The sequence below is a fragment of the Coregonus clupeaformis genome, chromosome 20 (genome assembly GCF_020615455.1).
Source record: "Coregonus clupeaformis isolate EN_2021a chromosome 20, ASM2061545v1, whole genome shotgun sequence".
NCBI classification, from domain to species: domain Eukaryota; kingdom Metazoa; phylum Chordata; class Actinopteri; order Salmoniformes; family Salmonidae; genus Coregonus; species Coregonus clupeaformis.
Genome location: NC_059211.1, coordinates 45,494,484 through 45,521,038, shown reverse-complemented (window position 1 = coordinate 45,521,038; position 26,555 = coordinate 45,494,484). Strand labels below are relative to the sequence as shown.

The following is a 26,555-nucleotide window of genomic DNA, read 5'->3' as shown; positions in this document are numbered from 1 at the left end:
TACCATTGCAACATATTAAGATGATAGCATTGTGCAGGAGTGTATATCATGATATGAAGTTGAACAAATGCCCAGAAACTCTTGGATAGTTTTAGTTGTATTGTGTCCAATGTGTATGCTATGTACAATGATACATATGTCTTACTGATGGTATGATCTCCCAGCACCCAAGGCCCTATTTGCTGACGTGATCAGGAAAAACTCGGGGCCCTACCTTTTACAGTATGTGTTGAATGTACAAAGACTTGACAGACAAGTATCTGTTGTTGCATGGAATGACATTCTAAAGATGGGTGGGAGTAATGTGCGACAGTGGAGGCTCCTCAGAGGAGGAACATCCTCCTCAGAGAAATGTCATAAAAATTTAAATAGTGAAACATTAAAAAAGTTATCATTTTTAGATTAAACTATACTAAATATATTCATATGTCACCAAATAATTGATTAAAATACACTGTTTTGCAATGAAGGTCTACAGCAACTTCAACAGCACTGTCTGGGGTAGCACAATGGTGTAGCCTGAGGACAGCTAGCTTCCGTCCTCTGGCTACGTTGACTTCAATACAAAACCTAAGAGGCTCGTAGACCTCACCCCCTTCCATAGACATACATGGTAATTATGACCATTTCCGGAGTACGTCCTCCAACCAATCAAAGCTTTTGCATTATGAACTGATATGTTGTCCATCCAATCATAGAATTAGGATCAGAGAACGAACCTAGTGTGTTGTATTGGGATTGTGCCACAGAGCATCATGGGGGTTCTATGTGTTGAGAAGGTTGGTGACATTGTTGGATAAAGGTGAAGAGTGATAGTTGATCTGAAGATCATCTATCGTTCAGCTAAACGGCAAAACAAACGCAGGGAGAATATAAATGCCCACATCAGATTCAAGCTTCTGGGAAAAAGCTGCATCGATTATAGCGAAGGTCTGCGTATTCAAACTGCGAAACGGGGATGTTCTCAAGCGGCTTATCATCACCACTGCGTTTTTGGACATGCAACAATTTGCTTTTAGAGGACACGACGAGATGGAAAGTTCTGTCAACAAGGGCAACTACAAGGAGCTTGCAGCGGTAATTGCACGTTACGATGCTTTACTTGGTGAACATATCGAACTTTCGACTGTCTTTTCTGGGATGTCGAAAGCAATTCCGAATGATTAGATAGCTTCCATTGCATCATCCATTAAAAGTTAGATTAAAGAGAGAGGTTGACGCACCGCATTCTTTTCGCGTGCACTCAAGTAGGCTTTCCACTTTCCTCCGGTATTTATTTAGCAAAGATGATAACACATAACGTTAATCACTCCGGTCAGACAAGCAAAAACTCATGACATAAATGTTGCAGCAGCCTAGGCTACACCTAAACATTACAAATCTGGCATGCTGTATGGGATGAAAACGAGACTCTTTTTCAGTCAGATCAACTGTAGGCTACGAATAAGAGCATCTACATACAGCCTATGCGCCCTGTCCATCTGGTCAGGGTAAACTAATTGGTAACGTTATGTATTTATAGTCCATTTGTGTGTCAGGAGAAAATGTGAACGTGATCAAATTGAGGTTGTATTCAAAATTAGACAGGCTAGGCTGCCTGTACGTTTTTAATCCAAAATGATTAACTGGAATTAATCAATCGACATAATAGTGGTGACAGATGTGAGTACATTTTTTATAAGGCCTACAGTTGCATAGGCCTGCATGATGCAAACATGCACAAAGCAAGCTCAGCCCTGTGAGTTCTATTGTCTATCAGTTGTTGTCTATGTGTCTGGGTAGAGAATCACCCTCCTGATCTAGTCTAAATATATAATTTATATTAACAAATATAAGGTAGCTGCAGTTTGACAGGGTTTTCACAACAGGAGTTTTTTAAAGCCATGTGACCTGATTAGGAAAATGGTCCCATCATAGCCCATATAAAACATTTTACAACTGATTAATCACTGTCAGACCTTATAGGGTCCAGAGTTTTCCTACTTAGGTTAACATATAAGGAAAAACTCCAGGCCCCAGAGGGTAAAAATTGCCCCACCGCTCTGGGACCTATGTTGCCACCAGTCTGCTTGCAGTTGTCAGTTATCATCAGGTATGTGGATGAACTGGGCTTTATTCAGGAACGTTTCCTTGGCTACTTTGATGTGTCAAGTGGGCGAGATGTGCCGCAGTCTGTGTTTTGACTATGCATTTTGAGATGTCTAAATTTAACTTAATAGAGAAACTTGTTGTCCAAACCTACGAGGGCGCAGCTGTAATGGAATGTATCTGCTATTTGTATTTACAGCTAAGTCCCCTCCTGTACCCTGATTTAAGAGGTGATGACTACTCCACTCCACTACCATTGTCAACTTTCTCCTGACATGAATTGAAGCCACGTCTCATGTGCCCGCTCATCCACTGGCACATTTAATGTTTCCCCTCCAAGCACTGTGAGTACCCCTATCAATTTTACCTCATTACTGTATGTAGAGTCATATACACAATCACATTATTACACATAAATTATTTTACTCCTTGCTTGGACCAACTCATTCTTAACTCTTTTGTCTAACTGTGTAGTGTGTTGTTATTGTTTTTTGTCTTCCCAGTCAAATCCTGTCCTGCACTGGTCAAGCCTTTGAACACCTCAACTCATGCCTCATACCCCCATTCAATCACTGCTGGGATCCCTTTCCATCACTGTTAAGTAGCCCTCTCATTCCCATTCCCCATAATATTGTACTATAAATGTCTTTATTATATTTCCTGAGGATGGCTCACCCCTCACAGTTCTGGGTGACTTTAACCTCCCAACGTCTACCTTTGACTCATTTCTCTCTGCCTCCTTCTTTCCACTCCTCTCCTCTTTTGACCTCACCCTCTCACCGTCCCCCCCCCCTACTCACAAGGCAGGCAGGCAATACGCTTGACCTCATCTTTACCAGATGCTGTTCTTCTACTAATCTCACTGCAACTCCCCTCCAAGTCTCCGACCACTACTTTGTATCCTTTTCTCTCTCGCTCTCCTCCAACACTACTCACTCTGCCCCTACTCAGATGGTAATGTGCCGTCGCAACCTTCGCTCTCTCTCTCCCGCTACTCTCTCCTCTTCCATCCTATCATCTCTTCCCTCTGCTAAATCCTTCTCCCTCCAATCTCCTGATTCTGCCTCCTCAACCCTCCTCTCCTCCCTTTCTGCATCCTTTGACTCTCTATGTCCCCTATCCTCCCGGCCGGCTCGGTCCTCCCCTCTTGCTCTGTGGCTTGACGACTCATTGTGAGCTCACAGAACAGGGCTCCGGGCAGCCGAGCGGAAATGGAGGAAAACTAGACTCCCTGCGGACCTGGCATCTTTTCACTCCCTCCTCTCTACATTTTCTTCCTCTGTTTCTACTGCTAAAGCCACTTTCTACCACTTTAAATTCCAAGCATCTGCCTCTAACCCTAGGAAGCTCTTTGCCACCTTCTCCTCCCTGCTGAATCCTCCTCAGACCATTTCCGGAGACCTTCTCCCTTACCTCACCTCGCTCATCAACTCATCCTTGACCGCTGGCTATGTCCCTTCCGTCTTCAAGAGAGCGAGAGTTGCACCCCTTCTCAAAAAACCTACACTCGATCCCTCCGATGTCAACAACTACAGACCAGTATCCCTTCTTTCTTTTCTCTCAAACTCTTGAGCGTGCCGTCTTTAGCCAACTCTCTTGCTATCTCTCTCAGAATGACCTTCTTGATCTAAACCAGTCAGGTTTCAAGACTGGTCATTCAACTGAGACTGCTCTTCTCTGTGTCACGGAGGCTCTCCGCACTGCTAAAGCTAACTCTCTCTCCACTGCTCTCGTCCTTCTAGACCTATCTGCTGCCTTTGATACTGTGAACCATCAGATCCTCCTCTCCACCCTCTCCGAGTTGGGCATCTCCGGCGCGGCTCACTCTTGGATTGCGTCCTACCTGACAGGTCGCTCCTACCAGGTGGTGTGGCGAGAATCTGTCTCCGCACCACGTGCTCTCGCCATCACGGTTGACAACTCCGTTGTGTCCTCCTCCCAGAGTGCAAAGAGCCTTGGCGTGACCCTGGACAACACCCTGTCGTTCTCCGCTACATCAAGGCGGTGACCCGATCCTGTAGGTTCATGCTCTACAACATTCGCAGAGTACGACCCTGCCTTACACAGGAAGCGGCACAGGTCCTAATCCAGGCACTTGTCATCTCCCGTCTGGATTACTGCAACTCGCTGTTGGCTGGGCTCCCTGCCTGTGCCATTAAACCCATACAACTCATCCAGAACGCCGCAGCCCGTCTGGTGTTCAACCTTCCCAAGTTCTCTCACGTCACCCCGCTCCTCCACACACTCCACTGACTTCCAGTTGAAGCTTGCATCTGCTACAAGACCATGGTGCTTGCCTACGGAGCTGTGAGGGGAACGGCACCTCCGTACCTTCAGGCTCTGATCAGTCCCTACACCCAAACGAGGGCATTGCGTTCATCCACCTCTGGCCTGCTGGCCCCCCTACCTCTGCGGAAGCACAGTTTCCGCTCAGCCCAGTCAAAACTGTTCGCTGCTCTGGCACCCCAATGGTGGAACAAGCTCCCTCACGACGCCAGGACAGCGGAGTCACTCACCACCTTCCGGAGACACATGAAACCCCACCTCTTTAAGGAATACCTGGGATAAGATAAAATAATCATTCTACCCCCCCTTACCCCACCACAAATAAAAAAAACTAAAGAAAATATAAAACAAATATATATATATATTGTAATGTGGTTGTCCAAATTGGTGAATGCACCAATTTGTAAGTCGCTCTGGATAAGAGTGTCTGCTAAATGACTAAAATGTAAATGTAAATGCTTTAGGTTAAAATAATTAGTCTTCGATTTTTTAAACATGCTTTGTCGTCTCCGTGCGTTCCGCACCTATACTGTGGGTCTCCCATCCTCCTAAGTTTTTTAAGTCACCAGCCTCCACTGGACCAAATACCTACCCATTGTTGTCAGAGGGCGTGTGGCCGGAGCTGTGCTACAGCTAGACGGTGAGGCCTGAGTATCAAATAAAATAAAATGTTATTGGTCACATACATATTTAGCAGATGTGGCACCGGAGGGGATAGCTGCCGTTTTACAGGCTCCTAACCAACTGTGCTATTTTGTTAGTTTTTTCGCATTGTTTGTAACTTATTTTTTAACTTATTGTGTACATAATGTTGCTGCTACCGTCTCTTATGACCGAAAATAACTTCTGGACATCAGAACAGCCATTACTCACCTCGCACTGGACAAATATATTTTTTTTTATGAGTCCGACGCGAAGGAGATACTGCTTTCTCGGGAACGGGTCCAAATCCCCATCATTTGCGTAAAGAAAAGACGGAGAAAAAGGGGGCTGAGGTCGGGCTGCCTTCTGAGAATTTGTAGGCGAGTGAGTAAACTTCCGCTACCGTCCATTCTATTGGCCAACGTGCAATAATTGGAAAACAAAATGGATCTACGATCAAGAATATCCTATCAACGGGACATTAAAAACTGTACTGTCTTATGTTTCACTGAGTTGTGGCTGAAGGACAACACGGATAATATAGAGCTGGCGGGATTTTCCATGCATCGGCAGGACAGAGAAGCTACTTCTGGTAAGACAAGGGGCGGAGGTGTGTCTATTTGTCAATAACAGCTGGTGCACGATGTCTAATATTAAAGAAGTCTCGAGGTATTGCTCGCCTGAGGTAGAGTACCTTATGATAAGCTGTAAACCACACTATCTACCAAGAGTTCTCATCTATATTATTCGTAGCCGTCTATTTACCACCACAAACCGATGCTGGCACTAAGACCGCACTCAACAAGCCATAAGCAAACAAGAAAATGCTCATCCAGAAGCAGCGCTCCTAGTGGCCGGGGACTTTAATGCAGGCAAACTTAAATCAGTTTCACCTAATTTCTACCAGCATGTCACATCAAATCAAATCAAAATCAAATCAAATTTTATTTGTCACATACACGTGTTTAGCAGATGTTATTGCGGGTGTAGCGAAATGCTTGTGCTTCTAGCTCCGACAGTGCAGTAATATCTAACAATTTCACAACATATACCCAATACACACAAATCTAGTAAGTCATGGAATTTAAGAATATATATATATATATTGACAAGCAATGACAGAGCGGCATGGACTAAGATACAGTAGAATATTATAGAATACAGTATATACATATGAGATGAGTAGTGCAAGATATGTAAACATTATTAAAGTGACTAGTGTTCCATTTCTTAAAGTGGCCAGTGATTTCAATAGGAAGCAGCAGCCTCTAATGTGCTAGTGATGGCTATTTAACAGTCTGATGGCCTTGAGATAGAAGCTGTTTTTCATTCTCTCAGTCCCAGCTTTGATGCACCTGTACTGACCTCGCCTTCTGGATGATAGCGGGGTGAACAGGCAGTGGCTTGGGTGGTTGATGTCCTTGATGATCTTTTTGGCCTTCCTGTGACATCGGGGAGCTGTTGATGTCTTGGAGGGCGGGTAGCTTGCCCCCGGTAATGCGTTCAGCAGACCGCACCACCCTCTGGAGAGCCCTGCGGTTGCGGGCGGTGCAGTTTCCGTACCAGGCGGTGATACAGCCCGACAGAATGCTCTCGATTGTGCATCTGTAAAAGTTTGAGGGTTTTAGGTGCCAAGCCAAATTTCTTCAGCCTCCTGAGGTTGAAGAGGCTCTGCTGCGCCTTCTTCACCACACAGTCTGCGTGTAACCAGAGGGAAAAAAACTCTAGACCACCTTTACTCCACACACAGAGACGCATGTAAAGCTCTCCCTCACCCTCCATTTGGAACATCTGACCATAATTCTATCCTCCTGATTCCTGCTTACAAGCAAAAACTAAAGCAGGAAGTACCAGTGACTCGCTCAATACGGAAGTGGTCAGATGACGCGGATGCTACGCTACAGGACTGTTTTGCTAGCACAGACTGGAATATGTTCCGGGATTCATCCAGTGGCATTGAGGAGTATACCTCCTCAGTCATCGGCTTCATCAATAAGTGCATCGACGACGTCATCCCCACAGTGACCGTACATACATATCCCAACCAGAAGCCATGGATTACAGGCAACATCCGCATCGAGCTAAAGGCTAGAGCTGACACTTTCAAGGAGTGGGAAACTAATCCGGACGATCATAAGAAATCCTGCTACGCCCTCAGACGAACCATCAAACAGGCAAAGCGCAATACGGGACTAAGATTGAATCCTACTACACCGGCTCTGACGCTCGTCGGATGTGGCAGGGCTTGAAAACTATTACGGACTACAAAGGGAAACCCAGCCGCGAGCTGCCCAGTGACGCGAGCTTACCAGACGAGATAAATGCATTTTATGCTTGCTTCGAGGCAAGCAACACTGAAGCATGCATGAGAGCACCAGCTGTTCCGGAAGACTGTATGATAACACTATCGGTAGCAGATGTGAGCAAGACCTTTAAACAGTTCAACGTTCACAAAGCCGTGAGGCCAGACGGATTACCAGGACGTGTACTCAAAGCATGCGTGGACCAATTGGCAAGTGTCTTCACTTACATTTTCAACCTCTCCCTGACCGAGTCTGTAATACCTACATGTTTCAAGCAGACCACCATAGTCCCTGTGCCCAAGGAAGCGAAGGTAACCTGCCTAAATGATTACCGCCCTGTAGCACTCACGTCGGTAGCCATGAAGTGCTTTGAAAGGCTGGTCATGGCTCACATCAACAGCATCATCCCGGATACCCTAGACCCACTCCAATTCGTATATCGCCCCAACAGATCCACAGATGACGCAATCTCAATCGCACTCCACACTGCACTTTCCCACCTGGACAAAAGGAACACCTATGTGAGAATCCTGTTCATTGACTACAGCTCAGCGTTTCACACCATAGTACCCACAAAGCTCATCACTAAGCTAAGGACCCTGGGACTAAACGCCTCCCTCTGCAACTGGATCCTGGACTTCCTGACAGGTCGCCCCCAGGTGGTAAGGGTAGGCAACAACACGACTGCCACGCTGATCTTCAACACTGGGGCCCCTCAGGGGTGCGTGCTTAGTCCCCTCCTGTACTCCCTGTTCACCCATGACTGCGTGGCCAAACACGACTCCAACACCATCATTAAGTTTGCTGACGACACAACAGTGGTAGGCCTGATCACCGACAACAATGAGACAGCCTATAGGGAGGAGCTCAGAGAACTGGCAGTGTGGTGCCAGGACAACAACCTCTCCCTCAATGTGAGCAAGACAAAGGAGCTGATCGTGGACTACAGGAAATGGCGGGCCGAACATGCTGTAGTGGAGAGGGTCGAGAGTTTCATGTTCCTTGGTGTCCACATCACCAACAAACTATCATGGTCCAAACACACCAAGACAGTCGTGAAGAGGGCACGACAACACCTTTTCCCCCTCAGGAGACTGAAAAGATTTGGCATGGGTCCCCAGATCCTCAAAAAGTTATATAGCTGCACCATCGAGAGCATCCTGACTGGTTGCATCACCGACTGGTATGGCAACTGCTCAGCATCTGACCGTAAGGTGCTACAGAGGGTAGTGCGTTCCACCCAGTACATCACTGGGGCCAAGCTTCCTGCCATCCAGGACCTATAAACTGTCAGAGGAAGGCCCAAAAAATTGTCAAAGACTCCAGTTACCCAAGTCATAGACTGTTCTCTCTGCTACTGCACGGCAAGCGGTACCGGAGCACCAAGTCTAGGACCAAAAGGCTCCTTAACAGCTTCTACCCCCAAAGCCATAAGACTGCTGAACAGTTAATGAAATGGCCACCCAGACTATTTACATTGACACCCCCCCATTATTGGTTAAGGGCTTGTAAGTAAGCATTTCACGGTAAGGTCTACACCTGTTGTAGTCGGCGCATGTGACAAATAAAGTTTGATTTGATTTATTGCGGGTGTAGCGAGTATGGTGCAGAGACTGGGTAGAAGCTCTCAGTACAAGCATACACCAGGCAAGGAGGTAAAATACACACACAACACAAGCCTACTGTATATCCTAGGCTTTAGCTCAGCTCATTCATTGATTTGTCAATAGCTGTCACCATAATTAATATATTTTTATGTGGCTGTATTGTACACCTTTATACTCACCCTCTTACACTGACTCTTCAGCCCCCTCTGCTGGCCCCAAGCCAGTGGTGCAGGACCTGAGCAGAAGTGATGTTGTCCTGCAGTGGGAGCCTGTTCCTCTGGAGCAGAGGCATGGCTTCAGCTGCAGCTACAGCCTCTACGTTCAGATTGAAGAGGAAATCCTGAGGTTGTAGTTGTGCCAGGAGAACGGCTGTAGTACCAGTTGAGTGGTTTGTCTGGACTGTGTAGGATCCACATGATTGTCCAATGGCTGTAGGTAAGGACTAAGACAGGCAGCGACTATTCTGTTGACTTACCTCCATTGGAGTGGACAGTTGTGCATTCATTTGTGTGTGTTTGTGTGCCCTTGTACATGTGTTTGTGTGTGTTCATCCATATGTGTGTGTGTGTCTGTATGTTGTGTGTGTGTTCCAATCCAGAGGGCATCGGTTCAGTGGACACCATCCTGCTGTGTTCCATTCCTGCTGTGCTCACCATCCTGATACTGCTGACCTGCCTACAGTGGAGACAGAGGTGAGAGAGCCACAGAGAGAGCAGCCGAGATGGCCTGCAGTGCAACTCTTCCCCATGTCTTATCAGCCTGCTGCATTCTGCCAGACCCAAATGTTTCCCTGGCTGATTAGCAGCAGACTGCAGACTGGCCTCCACTTAGTCTGTGAGTCTGATAACAGTGTCTGTTCTCTGCAGGATAAAGCAGAATCTCTTTTCTGAAGTCCCTGACCCCGCACATAGTAGCCTGTCAACCTGGAACTCCGAGACAAAATACACCACAGTCTTTTTCACTGAGGGGGTGGGTACTTTTATATGCCAGATAGCAAAATGTGACTTCACTACAAAATGGAAAAACACATATTTACTGCACATATCTGTAGACAAATTCTCTAATTGAAGATCTCTGGAAGTCAAAAGAAAACTACACAGAGTAGGACTCATTTTTGAAAACATTATTTTAAGTGATTACTCTGTATTGCACTTTAATGCTATTGTTAGTCTAACCAATACTACATGTTTAAAGTGATTCTTTTAATTTTTCAGAATCTCAAAGAGGAGAGAACACCATTTCAAATACAGCCCCATTGTCCCCACTCACCCAGTAGGGGGCAGAAACCTATTGATTTTGAATGTACACTGAACAAAAATATGTAAAGTGTTGGTTTCATGAGCAGAAAAAAATCTGAGGAGAATTTATGTCTATAATGAAGCCCTTTTGTGGGGAAAAACTCATTCTGATTGGCTGGGCTTGACTCCCCAGTGGGTGGGCCTGGCTGCCAAGTGGGTGGGCCTATGCCCTCCAAGACCCACCCATGGCTGCACCCATGCCCAGTCAAGTGAAATCCATAGATTAGGTCCTAATTCAATTATTTCAATTGACTGATTTCCTTATATGAACTGAAGTAAAATATTTGAAATTGTTGCATGTTGTATTTATGTATTTTTTTCAGTATAAGTGATAGTACCATTTCTTAGGATGTCTGATCCCAGGCTGCTATATTGTGAAACTGTTTTTACTGTTCTTTGTTTTTCTATCAGATGTCCTGAGTTTGTTTCTGTTATAACACACTGAGGTTTTCATTGGGTCTTACTGTGCTTTCTGGCAAAGGCCACATGCAAAGTACTTCAAAATATATGTATCATATGTTCTATATATAAACTTTACAAATATATGCTGAAATATCGTCTCATCTACTGATGCATGTCTAACTCCTGGTATGTAGCTACTGTAGTTTTTATCTACGGAGCTGCTGTGTTATAAGAGAGGCTAGTAGGGTGTCATGCCAGGCTAGAACATAAGTCTACTCCTAGGTCTAGTGCTAATGAAGAAACAGAAACACTTAAGTTATCCCAGCTCCTTGGAGTCCTGCTGTTGCTTGGTCATGTTAATTCTACAATCCCAGCAGGATTTGTAAAACCCCTTTGCATTTGTAAGACTGGAAGTTTTGTCCTGTTGTCGCAGAGTATTAACGTTTCCACATACTGAGGCCCATTACTCAGCATGGGTCCACCCCCCTTTGATTAATGCCCACAACTAATGTCACATTTGGACCCAATTTCATTTTTACTACCCAGCGTCAACCGGCCAACTCCAGTCATGTGTGAGTCAGCATCCCTGGGGCTTTTTGCACTTTCAGCAGTGGTTACAGGAGTTGGAGCATAGCATGTTGTTAAATACTGTATAGCCTACTGAATTAAGGATCAGGCACTGCATGGAAATATATGCAAATATTATCCAAGTATGCAGTATTGACAATGCATGGGGTGTAGAGCTGGGACGATAAACCGAAAATGATCAACACCAACCATACCGATCACTTATCGTAGGCATTTTGCTGATATCGTTCTTTACGTTAAGTAGCCTATACTAGAGAAATGTGAAGTTTTAAATGAAATAAGTTTGGTAATATGGGTGATGGGACAATTGATGGCTACAACCATCAAACTAGTAGTAGTAGTTTAAAGGATAATAAATAAATAAAACCGGTGCACATTCATGTTATAAACGTATCCTATTTATTGTTGTTGCATAAATTCAGGTAATTTATCGTAATATGGATTTTTGTTCATATCGCCCAGCTCCAATGGGTGCCTGCTGAGGTCTGTAACGTTAGCCTACTGGCTAGAGTGGATAGATTTAGGTTATGTCATGATTGAATATAAGATATTGTTAATGCCATGTTTGGCGTGATATATTCAGTAAGTTATTACTTGCCTTGAATGCTCTCGAGGCATTATCCTATAACAACTCATTAAAGATATAAAAAAAATATTTATCACACGTGTCAATATGAATGTAGTGCTATGGGTTTCCCCAAAATTCCCAGTAAATTTACACTGATCTATGGAAATGCTCTTAAATATCCCCAAAGTTGTATGGCACATTTATCAATCAATACACAGTATACAGTGAAGTACATCCGCCTCCACACAAATCACCTGCTGTCCACTGTAAGCTACTCTGACAAACGAACTGCTTTACCACCAGCAAGGCTGACTTCTGCTCAGCTTTCTTTTATTATTGCTGTCAGTGTGAATTCTTACTTTCAAACTTGGCACAGAAAATGTAGGACTACTATTCGACGTCAGATTGTGGGAGTAAAAAACTGCAAGGAAGTGGGAAGGAGGGATCTGTGGCGTGGAGGGTTGTGTTGGCTTGTCGGACGCCTCAACTACTGTAAAAGGTTCCTTTTTCAAGCCTGTCATTACAACCAACATATGAGGGTAAGATTTTAACACTGTCGCCGATTGAGATGACTAGTGTGAGTTTGGAAGACATATTTCGGACTTCAAAATTGCACATATAGGTGTCAACATCTGTGGGCAGGTAGGAAAGTAGCTTAAATTCCGGAAGAACTCGCAATACAGGTTGGCTGTTTGCATACGTTTTTTACTCAGCGGACTCGATGTCAGCACTCGTAAACTAAGTTTCCAAACACGTGTCTGATCAACTGGCAGCCTCTATCAACAGAAGAACAATTATGGATTTGAGAAAAAAGAAGATGTATGTCTTGGTGGACGTGCTGTGCGTGGTAGTAGGTAAGTAGCCTACAGTAGCTACAGTGCATCAATTTCACACTGTGCTTGAACATAGAAACGATTCTATAGCCTACACAAGCCAGACCTATGTATGTGCCTCGATAGCATAGTGATTTGAGTTTTGGACAGATTAAGTACCAATTTATGTAAAATAGAAAGGTTATCCACCCAGCTAACAATAGACGTTCACACAACGTTAGAGCACTTTCCTTTGAGTCTCAGGTCATTACCTAACGTTTTCATAGGAACGTACCAGTGATGTGCAAGAAATGTTTCCAAGAGACCATTCCTTTATTGTCAATTATACAACGGGTGGTCTAATCATGAATGCTAGTGGGTTAAAACTGCATTCCAGCAGGTGTCTATTCCACAAGTTACCACCAGCTAAATCTATGACGTTAAAATGCCTATTTACTCTGTTCCATCTGACCGCGCAATCCACTCTCTCATCAGCCCAGCCAGGCAATTTATAAACTTGATCTCCACTATAAAAAGCATCTAGACATTGTCTCACATTTCTTTTAGACTAACATTTTGTTTTCAATATCGGAGATTTGTATAAACCTTGCTGTAAGTCTCTGACATTTACAACATTGTTTCAATATTCAAATTCGATCTCCAGCTGTCCTATAGTGATGAACATGTCGGGATGAGACAGACAGGCAGGCAGCTTTTCTCAGCCAGTCGAAGTCATGAATCGGCATAATTGTTATGGATATATATACAAAGAACTATCAATATAAAACAGGTCAAACGAAACGAAGTGCAGCTAGTTTGAAGTCTTTCCAGCTTTAGTTTGAAGTGATTGTGTTAGCTGTGTTGTTGGCTAGCTCTCGAACAACAGTGTCCTGACGAGAGAGCACATGTTCTATGCCAGGTGAAATCATGCATCATTAGCTCATTGTTAAGGATGTATCCAAATAAACAGCTTAAACAAATGCAAGTGCAGCTACTTCGTTGTTATTCTGGCTGCACTGTTTGATGTGACTGTAAGTTAGCCGTAGTTGGCTAGCTAGCAAGCAAGGGATAAGAATGTTGGCAGCCAGTATGGCAATGGAACATTTTAGAACGAACGACTGGGTTGCGTCCATAGATGCAGAACAAAAAGACTGAACGACTGGGTCGCGTCTCTGGCAACGGAACCGATAGAACGAACGACCAGCCTCCTTGAGTAGCAACCCTAGATTTGTGTCAGGAATATATCTTGTGGAAGGATGAAATACAGTGGGGGAAAAAAGTATTTAGTCAGCCACCAATTGTGCAAGTTCTCCCACTTAAAAATATGAGAGAGGCCTGTAATTTTCATCATAGGTACACGTCAACTATGACAGACAAAATGAGATTTTCTTTTCTCCAGAAAATCACATTGTAGGATTTTTAATGAATTTATTTGCAAATTATGGTGGAAAATAAGTATTTGGTCAATAACTAAAGTTTCTCAATACTTTGTTATATACCCTTTGTTGGCAATGACACAGGTCAAACGTTTTCTGTAAGTCTTCACAAGGTTTTCACACACTGTTGCTGGTATTTTGGCCCATTCCTCCATGCAGATCTCCTCTAGAGCAGTGATGTTTTGGGGCTGTCGCTGGGCAACACAGACTTTCAACTCCCTCCAAAGATTTTCTATGGGGTTGAGATCTGGAGACTGGCTAGGCCACTCCAGGACCTTGAAATGCTTCTTACGAAGCCACTCCTTCGTTGCCCGGGCGGTGTGTTTGGGATCATTGTCATGCTGAAAGACCCAGCCACGTTTCATCTTCAATGCCCTTGCTGATGGAAGGAGGTTTACACTCAAAATCTCACGATACATGGCCCCATTCATTCTTTCCTTTACACGGATCAGTCGTCCTGGTCCCTTTGCAGAAAAACAGCCCCAAAGCATGATGTTTCCACCCCCATGCTTCACAGTAGGTATGGTGTTCTTTGGATGCAACTCAGCATTCTTCGTCCTCCAAACACGACGGAGTTGAGTTTTTACCAAAAAGTTATATTTTGGTTTCATCTGACCATATGACATTCTCCCAATCCTCTTCTGGATCATCCAAATGCACTCTAGCAAACTTCAGACGGGCCTGGACATGTACTGGCTTAAGCAGGGGGACACGTCTGGCACTGCAGGATTTGAGTCCCTGGCGGCGTAGTGTGTTACTGATGGTAGGCTTTGTTACTTTGGTCCCAGCTCTCTGCAGGTCATTCACTAGGTCCCCCCGTGTGGTTCTGGGATTTTTGCTCACCGTTCTTGTGATCATTTTGACCCCACGGGGTGAGATCTTGCGTGGAGCCCCAGATCGAGGGAGATTATCAGTGGTCTTGTATGTCTTCCATTTCCTAATAATTGCTCCCACAGTTGATTTCTTCAAACCAAGCTGCTTACCTATTGCAGATTCAGTCTTCCCAGCCTGGTGCAGGTCTACAATTTTGTTTCTGGTGTCCTTTGACAGCTCTTTGGTCTTGGCCATAGTGGAGTTTGGAGTGTGACTGTTTGAGGTTGTGGACAGGTGTCTTTTATACTGATAACAAGTTCAAACAGGTGCCATTAATACAGGTAACGAGTGGAGGACAGAGGAGCCTCTTAAAGAAGAAGTTACAGGTCTGTGAGAGCCAGAAATCTTGCTTGTTTGTAGGTGACCAAATACTTATTTTCCACCATAATTTGCAAATAAATTCATAAAAATCCTACAATGTGATTTTCTGGAATTTTCTTCTCTCAATTTGTCTGTCATAGTTGACGTGTACCTATGATGAAAATTACAGGCCTCTCTCATCTTTTTAAGTGGGAGAACTTGCACAATTGGTGGCTGACTAAATACTTTTTCCCCCACTGTAGTATGAATAAATATATAAAAATAAAGTTTTTAGTGAAAATATGTCAATCATTATTTGAATATGTTGGTAACCCGTTGTGTAAAAGTGATAATGGCACGGTTTGCCGCCCCTCTGCGAACACCCGTGCCAATATATCCTCCAAACACCGGCTTCTCGGGTTTACCTGTCTTGAATGAGCTCGCTTGCGCTGAGGTGGGATGGGTGGCAATGTCTGAGGTGGGTCTTTAAAAACGTGCACCGAAGTGCCAATTTCAGGCAGCGCTGGTGGGGATATTTTAAGACCAACCAAAAGCTGGTCTTAGCGGGAACGCGGTTGGTTATGGCATGGATTTTGACAGCGGAAGCGCAGCCTATCCAGCCGTGATGCACAGTGCCCATATGTACATGGAACAAGATAGATTTACTTTTTGTGCCCGTAAATCTCATATTTAGAAACATACAACTTTTTTGATTAAAAACCAAGCATAGCCTCCCCTCTTAATGAAGGCTGGGTTTTTTTGTCCTGCCCAATGCATTCGCCAAGAGTCAAGACTATCATAAATGTTTTGGCTCATGAGACCGCTTAGAAATAAATCTTAATCACCAAAGCTTTATTAAAAGAAGTTTGGGGGCATCTCCTTTTTATCTATGTAGGCTATTGTACATTATTTTTGCCAGCTCCTGTTATTATTTTGGATGTGCGGAAAGGGCCAGCCGTGCTGCCCTGTTCTGAGCCAATTGTAATTTTCCAAGGTCCCTCTTTGTGGCACCTGACCACAGGACTGAATAGTAGTTCAGGTGTGTCAAAACTAGAGCCTGTAGGACCTGCCTTGTTGACTTCTCCCCATTTTAGCTACTGTTGTATCAACATGTTTTGACCATGACAGTTTATAATCCAGGGTTACTCCAAGCAGTTTTAGTCTCTTCAACTTGTTCAATTTCCACATTATTTATTACAAGATTTAGTTGAGGTTTAGTGAATGATTTGTCCCAAATACAATGCTTTTAGTTTTTGAAATATTTAGGACTAACTTATTCCTTGCCAACCGTTCTGAAACGAACTGCAGCTCTTTGTTAAGTGTTGCAGTGATTTCAAAGGCTACTCCATTCGGCTTGTATCCATCCCCATTTCCAAAGAGCGCCTCTTGTCCGGTTACCAAAGATGCACTCCTCCAAACATATTCAAATTATTCAGACCTATAACGCAATATCAATGGTCATTTAAGGATAGATTACATATTACTTTCATCACAGTTAGTGCATCTGTGCTGAACAAAAATATAAACGCAACATGCAACAATTTCAACGATTTTACTGAGTTACAGTTCATATAAGGAAATCAGTCAATTGAAATAAATTCATTAGGCCCTAATCTATGGCTTTCACATGACTGGGCAGGGACACAGCATAGGCCTACCCATTTGGGAGCCAGGCCCACCCACTGGGGAGCAAGGCCCAGCAAATCAGAATGAGTTTTTCCCCACAAAAGGGCTTTTTTCACGTGTGAGTTCCACGTACCTCTAATGTTCGCCCCAGCGTGAGCTTTTCTTTATGCGCGTGATGTCCGAATGCATTCACTGTTCCAAAATGTGATTGTTACGCAACAGGACTGTTAACCCGCACTGCCCTCAAACCAAGACACGCTACCTGCTAATTATCTATAGGCAATGTTTCAACTTGTCAATTTCAAATTATTTTCTAACAAGTTTTATTTTCTAACAACAGTTTGAATTGAGGTGTGTTCCACCTCCTCATTAATTCACATAAGAAGTAGCCCATTTCACTGTTGCGGACAATTTATATTTGAGGCTTTACTGAGCCGGACGAACTTTTAATTTAGACGAGAGCCCCAGCACTTCCCCAGTGTTTCCCCAGATCAAGTATGAAGACATTTGTGCATCTCTAGTCAGAACAGGCCTTGCACAAACATTTTCCCCTTGGCTGGTGTCCGCATTGCCTTTGTTGTTTTCCTTACAAATAATAACTTTGGTGTGTGCGTTCCTATCAAAGTAAGTGCCTTATTTTCTGTATATCGTGTTGTCGTTTATACTGTAGCATACCGTATGTACAGTGACTTCGGAAAGTATTCAGCCCCCTTGACCTTTTCCACATTTTGTTACGTTACAGCCTTATTCTAAAATTGATTAAATTGTTTTTTTCTCATCATGCTACACACAATACCCCATAATGACAAAGCAAAAACACATTTTTAGACATTTTTGCTAATTTATGAAATATCGGAAATATCACATATATAGGAAATATCACATTTACATAAGTATTCAGACCCTTTACTCAGTACTTTGTTTAAGCACCTTTGGCAGCGATTACAGCATCGAGTCTTCTTGGGTATGACGCTACAAGCTTGGCACACCTGTATTTGGGGAGTTTCTCTCATTCTTCTCTGCAGATCCTCTCAAGCTCTGTCAGGTTGGATGGGGAGCGTCGCTGCACAGCTATTTTCAGGTCTCTCTAGAGATGTTCGATCGGGTTCAAGTCCGGGCTCTGGCTGGGCCACTCAAGGACATTCAGAGACTTGTCCCGAAGCCACTCCTGCGTTGTCTTGGCTGTGTGCTTAGGGTCGTTGTCCTGTTCGAAGGTGAACCTGGTCCTGAGCACTCTGGAGCAGGTTTTCATCAAGGATCTCTCTGTACTTTGCTCCGTTCATCTTTGCCTCGACCCTGACTAGTCTCCCAGTTCCTGCCACTGAAAAACATGCCCACAGCATGATGCTGCCACCACCATGCTTCACCGTAGGGATGGTGCCAGGTTTCTTCCAGACGTGACGCTTGGCATTCAGGCCAAAGAGTTCAATCTTGGTTTCATCAGACCAGAGAATCTTGTTTCTCATGGTCTGAGAGTCTTTAGGTGCCTTTTGGCAAACTCCAAGCAGGCTGTCATGTGCCTTTTACTGAGGAGTGGCTTCCGTCTGGCCACTCTACCTTAAAGGCCTGATTGGTGGAGGGCTGCAGAGATGGTTGTCCACTCTGTCAGAGTGACCATCGGGTTCTTGGTCACCAGTTTTTTTAAGGTTATACTGATTTATGATGAGAAAAATACGCGGTCAAATCATGACGGCAGTGATCTTCAGGTCGGAAAGTCAGAGCTCTAGAAAGAGGCCCGAGTTCCCGAGTTGGAATTCCGAGTCGGATGACCATTAAAAACTATTTTTCCCAGTCGGAGCTCGTTTTTTTCAGAGTTCCCAGTTGTCTTCAACGCACGGAAGTCTGAGATTTCCGAGTTCCCAGTTCCCAGTTGTTTTGAATGCGGCATCAGATTGTAACTACAGTACCACATTGTTGCCAGCTCAGACCCCCCTTTCCAGGAGTTTTATTTTTATTTAGCTTATAAACTTCTCCTGTGTTTGCCTCCCATTTATTGATAAATCGCCCATCATAGTAATATTTCCTGCATCATATCCCCCACGATACATTCCCCCATTTCTACCCCCCATGGACTTGAAAACCCCCCATAAATGAAATGAACCCCCATCATAAAGAATTTAGCTGCTGTTCGCTTAGCTGACACGCATCTCTTTTCTAAACAATATTACATTTCTCCCTTGTGCTCACCAGAGATGTGGTACATTGTAAACAAGTCTAGCTGTTAGGTCGACAACTTATGTTTTGTTTTTTGTCAGCGCAACCTGTCATTTAGACTGATTTTATGGAATGAGTTTGGATGTGTTCTGTGTGATGCTTGGATGATGAAGTTCGCATTTATCTTTTACAATAAAAAGTGAAATTGAGGAATAAAGTTGTGAAGACCTTTATTTCCCATCTGTAGAAAACATTGTTTAGATGCTTTTCAGACAACAATGCTGTTTACACACGCTTGTTGCATTATACGTTCTGTTGCTACTGTTCCAATCACATATTTGCGATGGTACGCTGCCGGACCACTCAACAATGGTCACAAATATGTGATTGTACGCATCAAGGGGTTGATTACAGACATAAATATTCCTCAGTTTCATCAGCTGTCCAGGTGGCTGGTCTCAGACAATCCCGCAGGTAAAGAAGCTGGATGTGGAGGTCCTGGGCTGGCATGGTTACACATGGTCTGCGGTTGTGAGGCAGGTTGGACGTACTGCCAAATTCTCTAAAAATGATGTTGGAGGCGGCTTATCGTAGAGAAGTTAACATTTAATTCTCTGGCAACAGCTCTGGTGGACATTCCTACAGTCAGCATGCCAATTGCATGCTTCCTCAAAACTTGAGAAATCTATGGCATTGTGTTGTGTGACAAAATTGCACATTTTAGATTGGCCTTTTATTGTCCCCAGCACAAGGTGCGCCTATGTAATGATCATGCTGTTTAATCAGTTTCTTTCTTGGGCGCCATCATGCTGGAAAGTAATTGGTCGTCACCAAACTGTTCTTGGTGGTTGGGAGAAGTTGCTCTCGGAGGATGTGTTGGTACCATTCTTTATTCATGGCTGTGTTCTTAGGCAAAATTGTGAGTGAGCCCGCTCCCTTGGCTGAGAAGCAACCCCACACACGAATGGTCTCAGGATGCTTTACTGTTGGCATGACACAGGACTGATGGTAGCGCTCACCTTGTCTTCTCCGGACAAGGTGTTTTCCGGATGCCCCAAACAATCGGAAAGGGGATTAATCAGAGAAAATGACTTTACTCCAGTCCTCAGCAGTCCAATCCCTGTGCCTTTTGCAGAATATCAGTCTGTCCCTGATGTTTTTCCTGGAGATAAGTGGCTTCTTTGCTGCCCTTCTTGACACCAGGCCATCCTCCAAAAGTCTTTGCCTCACTGTGCGTGCAGATGCACTCACGCCTGCCTGCTGCCATTCCTGAGCAAGCTCTGCACTGGTGGTGCCCTGATGAATCAACTTTAGGAGATGGTCCTGGCGCTTGCTGGACTTTCTTGGGCGCCCTGACACCTTCTTCACAACAATTGAACCTCTCTCCTTGAAGTTCTTGATGATCCGATAAATGGTTGATTTAGGTGCAATCTTACTAGCAGCAATATCCTTGCCTGTGAAGCCCTTTTTGTGCAAAGCAATGATGACGGCACGGGTTTCCTTGCAGGTAACCATGGTTAAGAGGAAGAACAATGATTTCAAGCACCACCCTCCTTTTAAAGCTTCCAGTCTGTTATTCTAACTCAATCAGCATGACAGAGTGATCTCCAGCCTTGTCCTCGTCAACACTCTCACCTGTGTTAACGAGAGAATCACTGACATGATGGCAGCTGGTCCTTTTGTGGCAGGGCTGAAATGCAGTGGAAATGTTTTGGGGGGATTAAGTTCATTTTCATGGCAAAGAGGGACTTTGCAATTAATTGCAATTAATCTGATCACTCTTCATGACATTCTGGAGTATATGCAAATTGCCATCATCAAAACTGAAGCAGCAGACTTTGTGAAATGTAGTATTTGTGTCATTCTCAAAACCTTTGACCACGACTGTATATAAGGTTATAAGATCAACCTCACTAAATCATCTCTGCTCCCACTTAACAAAGCAATGTTCAATCTCAATATAGAATCGAAGATACCAATTGTGACCCATTTTAAATATCTGGGCATTGACATTTTTCCCTCTGTACATAAAATAGTTTGAAGGACTACAAACAAGTCACAACTGCAATTACAGCAGATCTCAACAGATTGTTTAATCTAACATTAACTTTATGAAGTTGAATTTCGATAGTGAAAATTAATGTCTTGCCTAGCCTAGATTTCTTTGTTAGCATGCTTCCTTTGCCCACGCCATTAGGGTACTGGGAAAATATTCAAAGTTCAGTCTTGAATTTTATATGGCAAGGCAAACGTCCCAGAATTTAAAATGACTACGATCAAGCAACCCAAAGGTTTTGGAGATCTAGGTTTACCCAACTTCAAGTTACATGCTTTGTCTCTAGTTCTCCGCCCACTTAAGAAATGGTTTGATCAAAATAAATGTATTCCTTGGTTGGACATAGGGAAAATATTGTGTCACCATTTACATTGAAAGATGTACCATTCTCTGCCTTATATCCTCTAAGTTTTGCTGTACTCAGTTTGGACCAATCATTGCCCACTCAATACAGACCTGGCAACAAATCAAAAAACTGGGTAATTGGGAAGTGCAATGGCATACCCAAACACCAATATTTAGAAATTACCCTACCTTTTGGGAGGGAAACTTATTATTTTTAAACAATGGTCTGAACAAGGAATTCATAAAGTTTCAGACATAATGAATGATGAAGGTTTATTATCCTTTCATGACCTAAAAAAAATAATTATAATTTACCTGGTTCGTCATTTGTATTTATTTATTTGCTGTTAAGAACCGCTATGCGCACTTATGGAGTCAACCACTCCCATTCCAGCCACTTTTTAGGTAGCCAGAACACAAGTGGAAGTTTTGTATCTAATCTATATAAAAAAATCTACAATGGGAATAGTTACGGTATGAAACACAGATCTTAAAGACTGCAAACAAACTACATATTGGAAAAGAGTCTGGAACAATATCCCAATGTCCTCCCGAAGTTTAAATCATCAACTAATACACTACAAATTAATTCACAGATCAGATTTTGATTTGACTTAACCAGTTACGATTTTAAAAGATAAAGCTACAAATGCGGTAATTACAAATAACAAGATGATTAATGACAATTTTAAAAGCTTCTATTAACTTTTATATAAATCAGAATTAAACAACAGTTGGACGGATCCTGTAGCCTTTTTAGACTCAACAACCCTGAAGCAATTATCAGCAGACAAAAAATAATCACTAAAAAGAGATCACCCAAAAATAAATATTAGATACTGTTAAAACATTAGCGCAGAGAAAAGCACCAGGAATTGATTGCTTTCCCCTATTTACACAAATGACAACACAAATGTCACTCAATTCAATACTTCCTAGTTCCATGTATCAAACGATTATTTCAATTATGTTAAAACCAGGAATATCTGGAGAGTCCCCTACTGATTGTAGACCCATAAGTTTAATACATTGTGACAATAAAATAATAACAAAGCTTGTAAGCAATAGAATGGCAAACGTCTTACCAGACTTGATACATATAAATCAAACAGGGTTTATTAAAAATAGACACTTACAAATACAATAACTTGTTTCAGTTTAATACAATACGCACAAAAAATATACAGCTCTGGAAAAAATTGAGACCACTGCAAATTATTCTTAAATCAGCATCTCTACATGTATGACAGCCATTCCATTCCAGTGTCTGTTGAATTCCAACACAGGCACACCTCATTCTACTGAATTAGGTACTGATTAGGTGATCACCTGAACCAAATCTTATTTAACGAGGAAAAGTATAAAAACCACTGCTGTGGACATCACTATCCTCTTGCAATAGAACCAGCTGGATGGCAAAAAACAGCCCTTCATCAATGAGAAGCAAAGAAGAGCCAGGCTGAGGTTTGCAAAAGACCATAAGGATTGGACCATAGAGGACTGGAGTAAGGTCATCTTCTCTGATGAGTCCAATTTTCAGCTTTGCCCTACACCTGGTCGTCTAATGGTTAGACGGAGACCTGGAGAGGCCTACAAGCCACAGTGTCTCGCACCCACTGTGAAATTTGGTGGAGGATCGGTGATGATCTGGGGGTGCTTCAGCAAGGCTGGAATCGGGCAGATTTGTCTTTGTGAAGGACGCATGAATCAAGCCACGTACAAGGTTGTCCTGGAAGAAAACTTGCTTCCTTTTGCTCTGACAATGTTCCCCAGCCAGGTCAATCAAGGTGTGGATGGAGGACCACCAGATCAAGACCCTGTCATGGCCAGCCCAATCTCCAGACCTGAACCCCATTGAAAACTTCTGGAATGTGATCAAGAGGAAGATGGATGGTCACAATCCATCAAACAAAGCCGAGCTGCTTGAATTTATGCGCCAGGAGTGGCATAAAGTCACCCAACATCAATGTGAAAGACTGGTGGAGAGCATGCAAAGACGCATGAAAGCTGTGATTGAAAATCAGTGTTATTCCACCAAATATTGATTTCTGAACTCTTCCTAAGTTAAAACATTAGTATTGTGTTGTTTAAAAAGGAACATGAACTTATTTTCTTTGCATTATTCGAGGTCTGACAACACTGCATCTTTTTTGTTATTTTGACCAGTTGTCATTTCATTTTCTGCAAATAAATGCTCTAAATGACAATATTTCTATTTGGAATTTGGGAGAAATGTTGTCAGTAGTTTATAGAATAAAACAAAAATGTTATTTTTACCCAAACACATACCTATAAATAGTAAAACCAGAGAAACTGATAATTTTGCAGTGATCTCTTAATTTATTCCAGAGCTGTATATAGATTTATCAATAATGTCTATTGATGCCGAAAAAACTTTTGACCGTCTTGAATGGCCTTTTCTATTCAAAACTTTGGAAGCTTTCAACTTTTCAGCTGAAATAATTAATTTAATAAAAATATTATATAAATGTCCTAAAGCAAAAATATACACAAATACTTTATCTGATTAAATTGCTTTAGAAAGGGACACAAGTCTGAAATGACCTCTCTCCCCCCTCCTGTTGCACTAGCAATTGAACCGCTTACAAAAATAATTAGACAGGACCCATACGTAACAGATATCACTATTGGTAAACATGAATATAAACTAAACTTTTTTGCAGATCTCCTCATATACCTGACCAATATTGTAAACTCAATCTCCCCTTTGCTAAAAAATATGTTCAGAATACTCTAAAATCTCAGGATATAAAATGAATGTGGAAAAAAACTAAATAATGGCAATAGAAAAAATAAATAAAATAATTATATATATATATATATATATATATATATATATATATATATATATATATATATATATATATATATATATACACACACACACAGTGGGGGAAAAAAGTATTTAGTCAGCCACCAATTGTGCAAGTTCTCCCACTTAAAAAGATGAGAGGCCTGTAATTTTCATCATAGGTACACGTCAACTATGACAGACAAATTGAGAGAAAAAAAATCCAGAAAATCACATTGTAGGATTTTTAAGGAATTTATTTGCAAATTATGGTGGAAAATAAGTATTTGGTCACCTACAAACAAGCAAGATTTCTAGCTCTCACAGACCTGTAACGTATTCTTTAAGAGGCTCCTCTGTCCTCCACTCGTTACCTGTATTAATGGCACCTGTTTGAACTTGTTATCAGTATAAAAGACACCTGTCCACAACCTCAAACAGTCACACTCCAAACTCCACTATGGCCAAGACCAAAGAGCTGTCAAAGGACACCAGAAACAAAATTGTAGACCTGCACCAGGCTGGGAAGACTGAATCTGCAATAGGTAAGCAGCTTGGTTTGAAGAAATCAACTGTGGGAGCAATTATTAGGAAATGGAAGACATACAAGACCACTGATAATCTCCCTCGATCTGGGGCTCCACGCAAGATCTCACCCCGTGGGGTCAAAATGATCACAAGAACGGTGAGCAAAAATCCCAGAACCACACGGGGGACCTAGTGAATGACCTGCAGAGAGCTGGGACCAAAGTAACAAAGCCTACCATCAGTAACACACTACGCCGCCAGGGACTCAAATCCTGCAGTGCCAGACGTGTCCCCCTGCTTAAGACAGTACATGTCCAGGCCCGTCTGAAGTTTGCTAGAGTGCATTTGGATGATCCAGAAGAGGATTGGGAGAATGTCATATGGTCAGATGAAACCAAAATAGAACTTTTTGGTAAAAACTCAACTCGCCGTGTTTGGAGGACAAAGAATGCTGAGTTGCATCCAAAGAACACCATACCTACTGTGAAGCATGGGGTGGAAACATCATGCTTTGGGGGCTGTTGTGCTGCAAAGGGACCAGGACGACTGATCCGTGTAAAGGAAAGAATGAATGGGGCCATGTATTGTGAGATTTTGAGTGAAAACCTCCTTCCATCAGCAAGGGCATTGAAGATGAAACGTGGCTGGGTCTTTCAGCATGACAATGATCCCAAACACACCGCCCGGGCAACGAAGGAGTGGCTTCGTAAGAAGCATTTAAAGGTCCTGGAGTGGCCTAGCCAGTCTCCAGATCTCAACCCCATAGAAAATCTTTGGAGGGAGTTGAAAGTCCGTGTTGCCCAGCGACAGCCCAAAAACATCACTGCTCTAGAGGAGATCTGCATGGAGGAATGGGCCAAAATACCAGCAACAGTGTGTGAAAACCTTGTGAAGACTTACAGAAAACGTTTGACCTGTGTCATTGCCAACAAAGGGTATATAACAAAGTATTGAGAAACTTTTGTTATTGACCAAATACTTATTTTCCACCATAATTTGCAAATAAAGATTTTTTTTTCTCATTTTGTATGTCATAGTTGACGTGTACCTATGATGAAAATTGCAGGCCTCTCTCATCTTTTTAAGTGGGAGAACTTGCACAATTGGTGGCTGACTAAATACTTTTTTCCCCCACTGTGTGTATATATATAAACTCACCATCTACAGCAATCCTTTAAGTGGACCACACAAATATTAAATGCTTAGGATGCTTAATAAGTGACAACAAATATACAGTATAAAGATATGTTTATTCCATTACTCAACACTATGAATGCAGATCTATATAAATGGAACAATCTTTCTATAAATCTTACAGATAGAATAAACCTCTTCAGAATGGCATGGTTCCCAAAGTTTTTATACTTCAAATCAAATTTTATTTGTCACATGCGCAGAATACAACAGGTGTAGACCTTACCGTGAAATGCTTACTTACAAGCCTTTAACCAACAATGCAGTTCAAGAAAGAGTTAAGAAAATATTTACTAAATAAACTAAGGTAAAAAATAAGTAGGAGTAACACAAAACAATAACGATGCTATATACAGGGGGTACCGGTACCGAGTCAATGTGCGGGGGTACAGGTTAGTCGAGGTAATTTGTACATGTAGGTGGGGTAATCAAATCAAATCAAATTGTATTTGTCACATACACGTGTTTAGCAGATGTTATTGCGGTTGTAGCGAAATGCTTGTGCTTCTAGCTCCGACAGTGCAGTAATATCTAACAAGTAATATCTAACAATTTCCCAACATATACCTAATACACACAAATCTAGTAAGGAATGGAATTTAAGAATATATACATATATGGACAAGCAATGACAGAG

General features: G+C 42.7%; 1 protein-coding gene across 5 annotated transcripts in view; it reads left to right on the top strand.

The window, feature by feature from the left end:
- Positions 1-763: 763 nt before the first annotated feature.
- LOC121533506 (phospholipid phosphatase 2) overlaps positions 764-26,555 on the top strand; it is a 49,642-nt gene continuing 23,850 nt past the window's right edge. The window contains exons 1-3 of one of the 5 annotated variants that reach the window (XM_041839504.2): positions 764-1,077; positions 2,288-2,432; positions 9,525-9,618. Coding sequence is in view for 1 of the 5 variants with exons in the window: in XM_041839501.2 (XP_041695435.2) it covers positions 12,579-12,636 (58 nt within the window). In the remaining 4 variants the exon portion in view is untranslated. Of the gene's footprint in view, positions 1,078-2,287; positions 2,433-5,565; positions 5,609-8,844; positions 9,362-9,524; positions 9,619-12,063; positions 12,637-26,555 lie in introns of those variants that run through there. The other 4 variants (XM_041839503.2, XM_045205519.1, XM_045205520.1 and 1 more) reach the window with 4 other exon arrangements.